Genomic DNA, 16601 nt, shown 5'->3' on the forward strand with positions numbered 1-16601 from the left:
CGGGGGGGACCGCGAGAGGCGAGCCCGGCGGCGGGGGCAGCGAAAGCAGCCAGACCCCCGGCTCGGCGAGCTACGCGCCCCAAGCCCGGCGCGCTGCCCCCCGCCTCTGGGCTGGGCTGGGCTGGGCCGGGGCGGGGGCCGGGAGCCGGGGGAGCGGGCCCCGGGAGCACCTTGCGCCGGGCTCCGGCGCTGCCCGAGATCCGTCCCCGGCGCTGGCAGGGGAGGCTCGGGGCCGGGGGCGCTCCGGCGCTGCCGCTGCGCGCCGCCGCCAGTAGAGGGCACTACGCAACCCTGCATGAGCGCGGCTCCGGCAGCCCGCAGCAGGGGCGGGGGGCAGGGGGAGAGTGGCACCAATTTGGGAAAAGATTAAAAAGGATGTGGAGTCCTGCAGCTTCTGAAGTGCTCAAAATGCCCAGGCGATGCTCAGGACGAGGATCATAATAATAATAACAAAAAAAAAAAAAATGCAGAGAGGTCAATCATTTACCAGTCTGCTCCTTAATGCGTGTGACCGCAGGTGGTACCGAGGGACATTGTGATTCATGCCCACTTTCAAAGCGGGACCAGGGCCCGGCCTGAGGCACCCAAACAACTGTCTTCTAATATTAGCACGGCTGTATTTCTGGATCTATTATAGTCTGTCCAGACAGATCCCATTGTAATGGGATCTTTTATTAAAAGATTAGCACTATCTCCTGCAGTTGGTGGAAAAAAATCTGTTATCACTGAGTTATTTGCAGTTGTGGGGAGGGGGCAGTCGGGAGGGGGTGGCGGGGGGCGGGAGCGGGGAGGAGGGGTGTGGGGAGGGCCGGGCGGAGGGCGCGGGCGGCCGCGGCGCACCGGCCCCTGACCCGGCACTGTCCGGGCATTCCTGTCTGCATACTTCGCAGTCTGTTGTGCTTTGTAGGCTCAGAAAAGCGAAAGAATCGAAATTTAAAAGGCAGCTTTTGAATAAACAATACCATTTTCCGTTAAGTAATCGTTTTGTATAAAAGGAAATATCGCCTACTCAGTTTCATTCAGCGGTGCCAAAAAATGTTATAAATGAGAGACCGCCAACTTTTCTAAGGGGAGAATAATGCCAGACTGTGCTTAATAAACTAGTGCCCTAGAAGTTCATTATCGATGTTGCAATCTTTTCTGATTCTGAAAAGAGACCGCCTACGTCGCCCCCTTTCCCGTCTCGTCCTCCGAGGCTCTCCCAGTGAAAAATCTATCATTCGGGAACGGCCCTAGGTATTAAACTTTTAGTCGGTTCTGTCTTTTGGGTTTTTTGTTTTTTTCAGGTTTGGGGCTGGTCGATCGCGGTTTGGGTTTCTTTGGGCCGAGCGATCTGTCCGCCCGCCTGCCGGAGGTGCGGGGAGTGGGATGTATCCTCCGCAGCCACCTCGCGCGGGGACCGCGCCCGCGGAGCCGACTGTGGCCGGGCGGGCGCCGCTCCGCGCCCCGGCAGCACCCCCAGCCCGCCGGCGAGGCCGGAGCGCCCCTGGGCCGGCCGTGACCCCCCGCGTGTCTCCAGCCTCCCGTGGCGCTTGCGCGGCCGCGGCGGCTCCGCGGCGGGGCCGGGGCCGGGGCCGGGGCCGGGGCCGGGGCTGCTCCCGTCGCTGCCCCCGCCGGCGGCTCCGCCGCTCAGGGCTGGCGCGGGGCTGCGCGGGTGCGCGCCTGTGTATGCGTGCACCTAGAGCGGATAATCGGAGAGGGTTTCCAGAAGGTGGAAAATGTCACCTGATTCACACTGAACTTTTTAAATCTCCCCACCCCCGAGCAGACACACACACACACATTAGGAGACCGCCCACCGCAGACAGCTAGGACCCCCGTATAGATTTAAAGAGAGACTGCATTCAGAGCCTGACGTTCATTCAATAGAGCGATCATAAGCAGGCTGGCTAGTGCTCGCTCCCTCTCCCTACTCCCCCTCACGCTGTCTCTGCGCCTCTCTCACTCCCTGCTATACTGAGGATGTTAAATCAGAGAATCCACCCGGGCATGCTCTTAATCCTGATGTTTCTGTGCCACTTCATGGAAGATCACACAGTGCAGGGTAAGACCAGACTGTTTATTCGCAGATATGCTTCTTTATTATTACTATTTTTTTCTGTCTTTCGGGATTGGTTTAGTTTGCTTGCGGTGTTAAACGCCTCTCTCCAAGGTCCAACAGAACTGAAGTTAACTGTGGGCATGGGATTGCTTTGTACCGAGGTGCAGAGGTGTCATTTAGATCCCTTTTTGATGGGATCTTTGCACTGCTCTGCAAAGGCACAGAGGACAGATAGGATGTTTTTAGTTTTTTATTGTTATTATGCAGCATGAATGAAGAGTAGATACGTGAGGGAACTTTCCCAGTCTCGGCTCCCGAATGAGTGCTCAAAGTTTGTTGGTAATTTAGCTCAGATTTTTATCTCGTCTGGCTGACTGAAGGAGAGGTGGTGATGGAGAACCCCACGATTACAGTTGACATTTTTAGAAACCAATAAGTGGTCGTTTTACTGACTTTAATATTGGGATTTCCTCCTCCTCCCTACTCCCATACTTTTTTTTTTTTTTTTTTTTTTTTGGAGTGTGCGTGTCTGAATAAATATTGATGTTGTAAATCCTCCTGCACTGAAAAGTATGCTTAAATAAGTTGGTGGTTTGGTTTTTTTCTTCCCCGTGCGAACAAAACAAACCCGAACCTGATATTGACAACTCTTAAGAGCCCTCTTTCGACACAAGGGAATATTGATTTTTAGTTAGGGGGCTTTTCCCCTTTTCTTGACCATATCCCAGCCACAACCTGGACGTCTTGCCATTGCTTCTTTTATAATTCTTTCTCTTTTTTTTTCCTCTTCCCCTGTACCGATATAGAGCATAAGTTAATCTAACGTAGGCAACAGTGAGATGCAAAACTTTTTTTTTTTTTTTAGGGGCATTGTTTGTTTAATTATTTTTAGCGGGGGGGGGGGTCTTCCACCTCGCCCTGCGACATCTCGGCTGGCCGATCCTGACCCCTCTCTGCAGTATATTCCCATCGGAGTAAGGAGGCAGGATCGAGCCCTGGTTGGATTAGCAGCAGAATCAATTGGTATTGAGTTGCTGGAGAAGTCACATTGGTTATTCACGAGAGACTCATCCCAACCAAAATGCTTCAGCTAAAAAAAGGGGGAGTTGCTTGGACTAATGTTCTTGGCTTGACTCCACACATAACAGGGATACTAGGGGGAAAAAAAGCAAAAAATAACCCCAACAAAACCCACTCTACCCGGTGTAAGGACAGTGTACTTTCCCCTGAAATGCTTGCAGGAGAGATGGCACCTATAACTTTTTTAGCTTGATCGATTTTTAAAACTCTGTAGGGACCTCTTACTCAAAGTGTCCTTGTATTTTATGTACTTTGCTCACTTTTTTTTTGAAACTCTGCTGAATTATTTTAGTGAAGGAGACATTTGTTAATAGAAACAACAAAATGTGGAGATTTCGAAAGACTTCGCTAACAGCAAATGTTCCCAATTCGTGCAGATTGCAAAATGGGCTGGGAGTGAAACTGTGCGGCACTAAAACAATGCTGCTGTGCAGCCGCGGTGAGGAGGAGAGGGCAGGGGGAGGAGGAAGGAATTTGCAAGCGCGATTTTCTTTTTATTCCCTTTTAAATGCACATCCTTTTCAACCTCTGTCACGTGTCGGCAGTGCTCCTTCTGCTCTACATATGGAATAAATACCTCCAAAGACTCTAGTTCTGTTTTGGTCGGGTATTTTCTTTCTTTCATTTTGTTTTGTTTTGGGTTTTGTTTTGTTGTTTTCTTGGTTTGGGCTTTTTAGTTCTTTTGTGGTTTTGGACGGGGATTTTTTTTGTTTGGTTGGGCTTCTTTGCGGAGGGAGGGCTTGTTTGTTTCTTAAACTGCGCTTCCAAATAGGCCATAGTAGCTGCGGGTTATGAAACGGGACAAATAAAAGGAAACAGTCTAGTAAAAGTCACGGCAAGGCGCACGTGCTGTGTCTGGGTCACTGGTGGCCGCCACTGATCCGTCTGGGTGTCCCCCCCGCCCCCCGCCCCGCAGCTGGGAACTGCTGGCTCCGGCAGGCGCGGAACGGGCGCTGCCAGGTCCTCTACAAAACCGACCTCAGCAAGGAGGAGTGCTGCAAGAGCGGCCGCCTGACTACGTCGTGGACGGCAGAGGACGTCAACGACAACACGCTTTTTAAGTGGATGATTTTTAATGGGGGAGCCCCAAACTGCATCCCGTGCAAAGGTGAGGGGGTGCTGGCGAGCTACTCCCTGCTGAGGAGCGGCTCCGGCAGGGGCTGGTCTCGGGGAGGAGGAGCGGGTAGGGAGCTGGAGGGGGGCAGCGCGGTCCTCTCGCTTCCTTCCTCGTCGGGGCTTTGAGGGGCGTCTCGTAGCAGCCCCGAGATCGAGGAGGGGACTCCCATTTCTGCCCGCCGCCTTGAATATCACGAGGAGAAGGAGAGAGACACTCTCTCCCCCCTGCTCTCACTGGCGGAGGGAATTTACCTCGAGTGGTGTGTCCTGGAACGGGAGGGAACGGTGGTTTTGCTCTGTGCTCTGCGTTCACGGTATCTTTTTTTTCTTTAAGCAGTTTTGACACCAGGTCTGTTCTGCACGCTTGGTACTAAAGTCGTGCCTCTTTCCTTCCATCAGAAACATGTGAGAATGTGGACTGTGGACCCGGGAAGAAATGTAAAATGAACAAGAAGAACAAACCTCGGTGTGTTTGTGCTCCGGATTGCTCTAATATCACTTGGAAGGGCCCTGTGTGTGGCTTAGATGGGAAAACCTACAGGAACGAGTGCGCCCTTCTCAAAGCCAGATGTAAAGAACAGCCTGAACTCGAAGTCCAGTATCAGGGCAAATGCAAAAGTAGGTTTGCAAATCTAATCCAATCTCCCTCAAATGCCAAAGGGTGTCTGAGTGTAGGGAGGAGTTGTTGGATGTACTTCCTCACAGGAATCCGGTTGGGAGACAGTAACTAGACCATGCTCAACAGACAAGGATGTAGCTGAACTGAGAGTTCCCAACAGTGTAGCAGCACTTGTGTTCCACCAGTTATCCTGAGATGGGAAGGCATCCTCCAGCAGCCCTTAAAGGAGGAGAGCTGCTGAAGGCTTCTACCTGATCATTTGTTCTTGTTGACACCTATTCACTCCTCACTGGGATCCTGTTATCTTCTACTAATCACTCTGTTTCTGTCTGTATTTCAGAGACCTGCAGGGATGTCTTATGCCCAGGCAGCTCCACATGTGTGGTTGACCAAACCAACAATGCCTACTGTGTGACATGCAATCGAATTTGCCCAGAGCCTACCTCCCCGGAACAGTATCTCTGCGGGAATGACGGCATAACCTACGCCAGTGCCTGCCACCTGAGGAAAGCTACCTGCCTCCTAGGAAGATCCATTGGATTAGCCTATGAAGGGAAATGCGTCAGTAAGTATCTTTGGAGGAGACCGAGAGTGGGGGGAGCTTCCTCAATCACCTGTTTCAGGGTATCCAGTGCGTGTAACTGGAAGGATGTAGATATTGGTGGGGAGGAAGAGAGACTTCAGCAGCCTGGGTTACTGCTCCCCTCCCAGAAGAGGAGAGCCAGGGTGAACTTAGTCCTGGAAAAGACAGCGATGAGGAACAAGAGGGCCTGATCCTGCTATGGCTGCGGGTGCTGACATCAGTATCCAAGGGAGAAGTAGTCTCACTGAAATAGATGATGAGACGGTTACAATGTAATAAGGTCTCTGTATTCAGTGGACCTGGATTCCTGGAAACAATTGCCTTCAAGTGGTCTTGGCAAAGATGATGTTAACTAAATTGAAAACATCTGATCACTTTTTCCTTTAGAAATAATTATGGGGTTTGGAGACAGTGGGTGGGTGAAGACAGGCAAATAATTTCTGTGCAACCTGACATTCTGTGTTGTGAGTGATTCCAGAAAGGACTGATAGTGCAGTGTATTACAATGGAGCACCTGCAGGGCAGCATCTGCTCCCCAAAACTGCTGGGTGAATTTGGGGGAGTCTCAGGTTGCTTTTAGTTGGCCTAAGTTGAGGTGAATTCCCTTTCAAATCTTGTAGACAGCTGCTCTCAGTGGGTAGGTTTAAAAATGATAGATTTAGAAATGCTGGACCTGTTGACAAATCCTGCATTTACCACTAATTTGGGGAGCCGAATTTCCACTGACATGAAATGGAGCAGGAAAGTCATGTACAATAGGCAAATGTAATTCTGTACTCCCAGGGCCAAGCTTTGCTGGCACAGCTGTCTTTCCTCCCCCACATACAGACAGGCAATGTTGTCCAGGGGAATACTTGCTTGAGCAAAATCAGCAAGTATCATCACATCTACTACATCTGAGCTTTGTTTCTTCACAGTTCACAGGGGAAAGGGAGGATTTAGGGGTTGCTTGTCTTTGCTTTGCTTTTTGCTTTGTCTTTTCACTTACCTCTAGTATTCTGTGTTATTTTTAGAAGCCAAATCCTGTGAAGACATTCAATGCAGTGCTGGGAAGAAATGCTTGTGGGATTTTAAGGTTGGCAGAGGTCGGTGTGCCCTCTGTGATGAGCTATGCCCTGAAAGCAAGTCAGAAGAAGCAGTGTGTGCCAGTGATAACACAACTTACCCAAGCGAGTGTGCCATGAAAGAGGCAGCTTGCTCCATGGGTGTGCTTCTAGAAGTTAAGCACTCTGGATCTTGCAACTGTAAGTGAGATTTTTAACTCTGCAGACACTTAAGGCTTCTGAAGGCGATACCTAGGTAATGAAGACTTACACCTTTAAACATAAGAAAGCTTGATTTATTGATTCAAGGTACAGTAGAATATAAGTATCTATCTTTCACGCACACACTTTGGTTGCTGATAAAATGCAATAGATCTCCAACAACGAGCTGGCCTTCAAGTTGGAGTTTTTGGGGATGTTCCAAGGACAAGCCATTCTATCAGAAAGGGGTTGCCCGAGGAGTGTAATTCTAGTGACTTTTTTTGTACTTTGTCTGCTCTCGTGTGCTTTGCTGATTGCTTTATTAACACCTGGATAAACTCTTAAGTCGGTCCGAAAGAACAAGCTTAAAGGTAGCACATGGCACCTGGTTTAGCACAGTTGCCTCTACTAACTCTCAATGAAGGACACAAAGCAATTAAACTAAAACACCAGAGCGCTTTTTATTTGATTTCAGGAATCTGCCAATAAAACCTGAGCCATTGATTCTTCAGAACTTTCTGCAGTTATGACTTCATAGATTATGTATAAAAAACCTTATTGCATAACCACAGATGCCAAAGAGCATCTCACTACAAGTCGCATAAAATGCAACGCTGTATTATGGCTGTTCAGAGGGCTTTGAAAACATGCACTGAGCTGCTTCTGCGCTGTTGTTGTCCTTATTTAAACAACAGCTCCCCTGTATTCCCCCATCTAGCAATTAATGAAGACCCAGAAGATGAAGAGGAAGATGAAGACCAGGACTACAGCTTTCCTATATCTTCCATTCTAGAGTGGTAAAACCTCCATCACTATTGGAACAGCCATTGGGCACAAAATCAATGTCCGTACTGTAAATAAGTGTATGCTTATTTATTTTGGGGAGAAAAAAAAAGTATACATATAGTTGAGTCTCGTAGACATTTATTTATACTGTGTCATGTTTTATAATTTATACATAAAATGTCTGGTTGACCGTACACCTTGTTTTTTGAAGAAATTTATTCGTTACGGGAAGAGCAGTGTTATTTATTGTGAGGTCTCTTGCTTGTAAAGTAAAGCTTTTCTTTTTCCTTGTGAACTATGAAAGTCCATTCCTTAGAGCCTACCCACATGATCTCATCTCTTCATTTCACTGATGTTAACTCTTTTTCACTTTAACAAACTTGCATGTCAGTTTCTGTTATGTTTATTTATTGGATTTTCTTTTTGCTGGTTCTGTACATTAAAGATCCCTAGTGTTTTTGTTTACAAGGAATCTTGACTGACCAAAAGGTGTTGTAACTGACTTAAGTATACTTTCAAGGTGCAGTGAGGCGATCTTTAAGGAAAACTTCTTACACTTAATTTTCTCTACTTCTGATCACATTATGTACTGAAATGATCTCAGTGTATTGAGAGTTTATACTGTACTATACAAATTTTGAACCCAAAGAAATTGGATTGTGAAGTTTGATAACAGCTACAGGCCTAACTGTAATGAGAATAAAGGTTTTATTTTATTTTTGTTGTTTTATTTTTTTGTAACATGCATAAATGTTTTATCAGGTGTTTCCTTTAAGATGGTCTTGCAGTACCACTTTCAAAGTTTTCTTTCCCAATCAGTGTGTTGCTAAAAGTTATATCAAAGCTTTATCAGTTCAAGTTTCTTGCTTTTCATAATACTTTTTTTCTGATGCAATTTTATATTTTCAAACATGGCGAGTTAAATATAAATTCATTTAAATATATAGTTTTGTACTTTTCTACCATGTAAATGTGCAATGTATATAAAAGTTATAATGTGTATTTGTAAATAAATGATGAGTGAAAAAAAAATAAAAAGTGGAATTTTCCCTAGAGGCAGTCATCAGTCTTTCGTTCTGAGTGGTTCTGGTCCTCTGGATTCTTTTGCACCATGCAGCACTGTTTAAGGCCAAAGCTCTCAGCTCGTATTGATAAAAGATACCCTATTTTCAGATAGGGGCAATGTCTCCAGTTCATTACTATTTAAGTCTAAGTAGAGTGATAGAGGAGAAGAGATTTGTCATTTTTGTTACCCTCTCAATGCTCTCAATCAAAAATGCCGTTTCATAGAATCACAAAATGGTTTGGGTTAGAACAGACCTTAAGATTGTCTAGTTTCAACTCCCCTGCCATGTTCAGGGACACCTCCCACTAGACCACATTGCTAAATGCCCCGTCCAGCCTGGCCTTGAACACTTCCAGGGACTGGGCATCCACAGCTTCCCTGGGCAACCTGTTCCAGTGCCTCACCATCCTCACAGTAAAGAATTTCTTTGTAATGCCTAGTCTGAATTCCCCCTCTTTCAGTATGTACCCATTCCCCCTTACCCTGCCACTCCAGTTCCTGTCAGACAGTCCCTCTCCAGCTTTCCTGTAGGCCCCTTCAGATACTGGAAGGTGTCTTCGAGGTCCCCACACAACCTTCTCTTCTCCAGGCTGAACAGCCCCAACTTTCTCAGCCTGTTTTCATAGGAGATGTGCTCCAGTCATCTTACCAACATCATGACACTCAACTGGATCTGCTCCAACAGTTTCATGTCCCTCATATGTTTGGGACCCCAGAGCTGGATGCAGTGCTTCAGGTGGGGTCTCAGCAGAGCAGAACTGAGTGGCAAAATCCTCTCCCTTGCCCTGCTGGCCACTCTTCTTTGGATGCAGCCCAGGATTCCCCTGGCTTTCTGGGCTGTGAGTGCTCACTGCTGGCCCGTGTTGAGTTTTTTTTCATCAGCCATCACCCCCAAGTCTCTCACCGCAGGGCTGCTCTCCATTACTTCTCTGCCCAGCCTGTTGGTGTGTCTGGGAGTGCTCCAATGCAGGTGTAGGATGCTTTGCTGAACTCCATGAGGTTTGCATGGTCTCACCCCTCAAGCCTGTCCAGGTCTCTCTGGATGGCACCCCTTCTCTCTGCAGACCCACACTTTATTTTAGACATTTTTACTTTCATATTTCTAGGAGAATTTGAATATGCATTTGAATTTTTGCTATGCTTCAGATCCATTTAGGTGACCAATAGAAAAAAGCAAAACAGGATCTCCTTGCCTAAATTCAAGATGCGTAACAAACAGCGAAGACAAAAAAAAGAAGAAATCCAACAAACAATCAAAGAGCACACTATCACTCGGAAATTATTTTCCTCCCAAAAGGAAGTTTAATTCAGAAGTTCTTTTTGGTCAGCCTGTATTAAGACTGGACACTGTTTGAGACTGGGTACTAATACTAATACAATAGTGAATTGAGGAAAGGTAACCAGCATAAGCACAGCAGGAACCAAAATCCCATTCTGTGCTACCCGGTCATGCTGTTCTCACAAATAAGGCCCCACTTACAAAATTTTCTCTATCATATTTCATAAAAATTAAAAATGTACTTACACATCTTATTCAGTGACCTTTTATGTACTTTGCTGAACTGAAGTCTGAGTGAAGTTGATTCACTCTTTTAGTTTAAATACAAATATTTGAAGAATTTCCTGCTATAGTCTTCTGTGTATTTTCTACTATATATAAAATTCTAATTTGTTATGGATTGTTTAGTATTATCCAAAGCAAACATAATTTATTCATCTCTGAATATATAAAAACTACAAGCATGCATTTATAATACTATATTCACAGTAATAGTAAAAATATTTGCCCTTCTGTTACCTCATGTTACCTCCTGTTATCTCATTTAGACAAATAGTCTCTCTGGAAGGAAGTACATAGTGAGCAGAGCAAAGGGAGCAGGATTTTGGTCTCCTGAGGGAACAGAACCCAGAATAAAAGAGAAGAGGGGCCAGGAGAACAAAGGTATGGAAAAAGAACCTATTGGAAAGCCTCTCAAGGAATTAATAAATACATGTCAATGACAGAGAAACAACCTGTTTAATAGATATAGGGACTATCAGAGAAGATTTTTCTTAAATTCAGTTAGGTGCCAGCTACTTCATTTCCGACAAAACAACATTAAAATATTGGTTTTAATTGTAAATACATTTACATGTCTTACAGAGAGACTGTAGCAAAGCAGGATTTCTGGGTTCTAGTTTTATGTCCTGCTGCTGGTTCACGAGAACACCACCACTGGACAAATTCAAAAAAGAAACAAAAATTCCAAGATATATTTTCACAAGTACATGTATGCTAAATGGCCACAAAAATCTACATCAGGTTTTTGCTGATGAAATTATTTAGAAGTTCTGAAACTGCATCTCTCATTGCTACTGCTATTTCTATACAGCTGAAAATCTTGAAGCCTACCTTGCACCAAAGCCTGTTTGTGATGTACAGGTGTGGCATATCATGAGAGGCTTCATGAAGTAAGCATCTTCTGAGCATGCCTACCATAGATCAGCCTCATCAGGAATCACAACAGCCCCGGAGACTTTCTCCCAGAAACATGTCCAGAGGTTGTGGAAGCACAACAGCCAACATTGTACATAATATCATACTTGTGGATAAGGCACTTGTTCTTGAATTGGTAAGATGCAGGTTCACTGCCAGTCTCTTTCTGAGGACATCTTTCCCACATCTCCCAAGAGTGAATCCAGCACTAACTCAAGGTGAAGCTCAGGCTGGAGAACTGTCTGTCATGCCCGCTGAAGCCATACTTCTGTATTGGACAGGAAGCAAGATTCATCGAGAGAGGATAATTTGCAACCCTAATAGGTGTTCCTTTTGAAGAGGAAGTCCTGGGTTATTGCCCCAGGGGCTGCCTACACATTTTGCATTTGTAATTGAGTAACATGCATAAATAGTGCTTGAGGCAGAGGCCAGAATCCAGGTTGCTTCCCTTGCTCCTTCCCGCAGCAGGTAAGTGCCTCCATCCTTGAGCTATGAAATCATGTTTAATTCTCTGCTTAAATCAAGATTACAAATCTCAAATCTTTTTCTACATTGAGTCATAGTTACAACAGGAATGAGAGACTACTTTTTTCTTCCTCTCTTCAAGGCTTGTACATGGGGAAATTTTTGGGGAGTGGAAATGTGAATTTAATTCCCTCAGTCTAAAGAAGGGGGTGGTTGTGTGTTTAAATGAAGAGACAAAGACGTCTGGATGCTTAAGCACAGAAAGGTATACGAAGCTCTGAAATCATGTGGACAAGCTCCTAAAACCAGAAGAGAAATAAATTTTCAGAAATATCTTTCTCTTCAGTATTTTGTATAGTCTGGCATACATATTCCCCTTCCTGTAAATCACATTTCTGAAACTCCTTGATCACCATGGAGTATACTTCTGTAGTGAATCTGAGGTCTGTGAACTCCATTCACAAGTGCAGGTAAAGTAACTCAGAGTGGAGTGCATGTGTTTAAGAACAGAACCCACATTCTGGCACTGAAGTAAAATCACCTTAATTCTATGAGACTCAGCTTGAGGCATTTGAACAATAAGAATATTGTCTCAAAAGCCCTGGTTCCCAAATGGATTTGTCTGCACAATACAGGCAAAAGAGTATACTACATTTTGATCACACTTGAATGCATTTCTGATAGCTGTGTTCTTATGACAGACTTAAGAACAGTATCATAGACCTTTTTTCCACCTTTACCTCTTTGCTTGCCTTCTCCCTGCAATACACATCAAATAAAGCTAAATTCCAAGCCTCTCTACAAATTTCAAACAGCTGCTATTTATTTCTTTTTCTTATCCCTTCTTTTTCTTTATTTCCTTTTTTTCTTATATAAAAATGTTTCCTTCTTTTCCTCCAAATGCGAATCAGGTGAAATGAAATTTCAGTATGCCGTGCTGTTCTCTAGGCAGTGACATTTTACTACATGATGAATCACAAGAACAGAAACATCTGTATCTTATCCTTTTGAAGAACTAGGATTCCATGCTTTCTGGTGAAGCATAGCATTTGTGTATAGACCAAGGCATTCACAAGGTACCAGACGGGAAATTCATAACTCCCCGAAGATAAAAAATTACATATTTTGTTTGATATTCCTGTAACTCCAAGGCCTGTCTGACCCTCTATGGCAGCATGAGTTTTGCAGGTAGTATATGAAAAATAATTTGCACAAGTTAACTCTTTAATTTTTTTTACTTTTTATTTTTCCTAATAGATATAAATATATAATTGATCCTAGTGGCTGGATTTGCTCATAATCATTTGGGATCATCTGTATAATTCACATTCATTTGTTACTTCTGAACAGTCTGGCCAATGAAATTATCACACTGTGGAGAAACACAAGTGGTGCAAGCCGCAGTGTTAAGCTCAGAGACTGATCTGGAGTTAAACAAACAGGTTTGGCTCATTTTCCTGTAATTTATAACTACATTCTTTTGATCTCCTAATCTTTAAATGGACTTGGTCAAATTCATCGTGGGATTGAACAACACTAATGTGTAAGAAAATTGAGAAGGAAGTATGGATGCTGATAATAGCTAATCAGATGTCCCAGGTGCTACAGGATGAGTCTACCAAGGTGCTGAAGTGTAGATTTGCATGTGTAAAGGCTCCTAAATTTCCACCAGTGCCACTCAGTAATAGCATCTGAATCTCCCACTGTTTCAGTGAGGTCTATAGATACTTAGAACTTCTCAAAATGAAACCACAGCATGCATATTCCAGACTGAAATTTTAGCCATCTCTTTTGAAAGATTTTTGAACAACTAAAAAATAAAAAATTAAATATTTCAAAACTATGAACTATTTAAGAATTAATTATCAATTAACTGGTAAGTTTCATAGCATTTTAGAGGTCCACAGCAAAAGGAGTATTTTTAGAAAATCATTCTTACCCAGTGTAACATGGTTATATGCAAAAAGTTTTAGATAAGAAGAGCAGTTTTAATAAATTTTCCAAGATCCCCTAGCAATTCGAAATGTTCTTACTCAGATAACAGTATTCCTATAATCTTCTGCTGAGCTTCACGTAATGTACTTGTCATCTTAATTTCCACTGACCTTCGTATTTTAAGAGACACCTGGAACTAGAAAGCTGATGTTGGTGGGTGGCCACTGAGGATACTAAAATGTTGGGTGGCTCAGCCCACTCTTGGCCCAAGACTATGGAAAGCCAATCAAACCAGGGCCATCCACTGGGTGGATTTCCCCACCCAAGATAGAGGGTCGGAGGGCAGATCAGAAGATGCGACTGAGGTCTAAGTCACCTCCCCCTGAATGGTTCCTGAGTTCAGACTACCTCCCCCTGTTCTGGAAAGTTCTTTGTTCTTTGGATGTTTATTGGTTCCCTGTCGTGACTCCCTCCTCCCTTTCTTTCCCATTGGTTCTGAAGAATTGTATCGTCCCCTTTGCTTGTGTCCCATTGGTTGCTTCCCTTTCCCCCCCTCCTTGCTCCACCCCCATAAAAAGCTGTGTCTTGTTCTCCTCGCGGCCTTTGCTGGTCCTTGGACTGTTCGGGAGATAAACCTGCTGGAACCCACACCAGAGGCCCCTCTCTGTTCCTTTGCCTCCGGGCTGACGCAAGCCCAGACACTGGGTGCCTGTTGTGTCTCCTCTGAGGAGGAAGCAGCACACGCGTCCATCTTGCGCCTCGCTTTTCCACTGAAGGCATTCCCTGAGGACGTCGTGGAAGTGACACTGTGTTCCCTCTGGCTAAGGGCACGCCAGGACTCGAACATTCGAGCCAGCCAGCGTCACTAAAAAGTGCTTCTGTCTCATTTCTGAATTAGAAGCATTGCTAAAATGCACAGGTCACAGGGCAAAACACATAGATAAGACAGATAGGTAATTATGCAAATCACTGGACAATGGAGACTGAGGTTGCACTGTTGGCAAGTGAGCTCTGCAGAGTCTCAAGGGCTAGGACACTGGCCCTGCAAGTGGAGTCTGAGCAATGGAGGTGTTTCTGCCTGGAGAAAGGAAGGCTCTGGAAGCACCTCGGATCAGCCTTTTCCACCTACAAGCAGGTCATTGTGTGGACAGAGCCAGGCTTTCTGTAGCAGCACACGTAGCAGGACAAGGTGTGCATAAGCTGAAACAAGAGAAGTTCACGCAGGGTTTAAGGAAAGCCTTTTTCCACATTAGTACAATCCAGCAGATGATCTCCTGACAACCCTTCCAAGTTGGCAAGTTGGATTATCCTATGATACTATGAAAAGGCATGCCCACCTACTTCCAAATCATACAGACTCCAAAATCAGAAAGGAATGGCCAGTTAAAAAGAAACAATTCCCTGAAGAAATCTAGAAGGAGCAACCATATCACCACAGATCTAAGATACGATTGTGAGTAGCAATATAGAATGTTCCTCCTTTAGTACGTCTTTCCATTATATGAGCTTTAAGGGATCCTAAAATTTCCCATAAATGCTGTTTTTCCAGTGAATTTAGTGAAAGTTTTTGCTGTTCAAGGAATGCAGCACCTATGCCTAGAATATTCACTGTGTGCTGAGTAAAATGTTTAGTAGATAAAATGCAAGAAAGTGCATAAAATGTCTATATCTTTAAGTGAAAACAAGTAAATAAAATGAAAGAGGGAGACAGTTAAAATGCAGTCTAAAATTATGCTGTTGTTCAATTTGCATTTTTTTTTTTCTTAGTACTGACAATAATTCTCAGAGACAATAACTAGCACCAGCTAGATTGGTCAAGACAGCACAGAAAGCCAAAAAAACCCAAGCCCAAGAAAAGAAACTTGGAAAAATTATAGATAATGCCCATTGGAGCAAGTTAAAAAAGTTCTTCAGGGATGTTTTCCATAATCTTTTCGCACCTAGTGTGGTTTAGTCAGATCAATTCAAATCCTCATTTCAAATGGTGACTCCACCAAAACAGCTAAAAGCCTAAAATGCTTGACATTAAAGGTATACAAATAATGAGTATTTTCACATTTGGACTTCAACCTTAAAGAAACTAATTTTCATTCCTTTTTATGAGAAAGAAAAGAGGGACTGAGCCTATCCCCATAAATATACAGAGCCAGAGCTCCAAAATTACACAGCGCACAAACTCGACACTTTGCGTGCTTCTCAACCCAGCATGCCTGGAAGTTGTGACAATTAGTTTATAAATCTCCCCAGCATTCTCCACTTACAGGTTGTCATAGAACTTCAGCTGTAACTGAAAGACACTTGCCACTGCCAGCAACATAGCAAGCAGCACCACATGAGCTGATGGGACAAAATCCACCCACAGCCTACAACAGAAGCCCAAACAAAATCTTCATTTCCTATCAGGAGAAAAAGCCAGAACCTGAAGTGTGTAGCCAGAGCCTGTGTAGAGCAAGGGTAGTTTAACATACAGAGTACATACAGCGTGCTTCACAGATACACTGCACGTTAGCAGAGAGCTCTTCACCTCACAATGCAAAAAATACATGGTGAGGCTTCAGAATAGTTAAGAGTTAATCTTACTGCTTCCACTCACCACCACCCCAGTTCTCCTCAGTAATAAACTGGTAAGGATGTAGATAACTCTTTTCTGAAAATAAATCAGTGAATGATATTCCCTTTATTAGATTTGTTTTACTTTTTTTGGTGGTTTTTTTTGGGGGGGGTGGTGGGTTTTGTTTCTTTTCTTCTCCAAATGAGACATAGCAAATGCAAAATTGAGAGAAATGAAGAAGTAACAGTGAAGTGTCACAGCAAGGTAAATGAAAAAAAAAAAAATGATGGCAGAGTAAAGGTATGAGGAAAAAACCACAAGAATAAAAAGAAATCAAATTATGCTAGAAGTTGCACGTGAAGAGCTATACACCAGAAGGCCATTTGTATCAGACTCTCCGATGCATGAGCAATGCTATGAACACTGAAGTGCCACCTACTGGTATATTTTGTGCTAACCATGTTGCTTGGAGTACACCATGGGACTCCGCAGGGAATGGGAGATCCATGTTTTTCTCTGCCACCGACTTTTTGGTGACTATGGTGACTTTTTGGTCACCAGGGTAATGGCCCTGCTGCTATAACCTCTCCACTGTAAAAGGCAGATATTGAGATTTCATAATCTGTGTGCTTCCACAAC

General features: G+C 44.2%; 1 protein-coding gene across 1 annotated transcript; it reads left to right on the forward strand.

Annotated features, from left to right (window-relative positions):
• Nucleotides 1-1885: 1885 nt before the first annotated feature.
• On the forward strand, nt 1886-8425 carry FST (follistatin). Its single transcript, XM_069001230.1, has 6 exons — nt 1886-2044; nt 4038-4229; nt 4637-4855; nt 5197-5421; nt 6453-6683; nt 7402-8425. Exons 1-6 carry the CDS (start codon nt 1963-1965, stop codon nt 7482-7484), a joined length of 1032 nt encoding a protein of 343 aa, XP_068857331.1. The 5' UTR covers nt 1886-1962; the 3' UTR covers nt 7485-8425.
• The last annotated feature ends 8176 nt before the right edge of the window (nt 8426-16601 follow it).

The sequence above is a fragment of the Aphelocoma coerulescens genome (assembly GCF_041296385.1).
Source record: "Aphelocoma coerulescens isolate FSJ_1873_10779 chromosome Z unlocalized genomic scaffold, UR_Acoe_1.0 ChrZ, whole genome shotgun sequence".
Classification (NCBI taxonomy): Eukaryota; Metazoa; Chordata; class Aves; order Passeriformes; family Corvidae; genus Aphelocoma; species Aphelocoma coerulescens.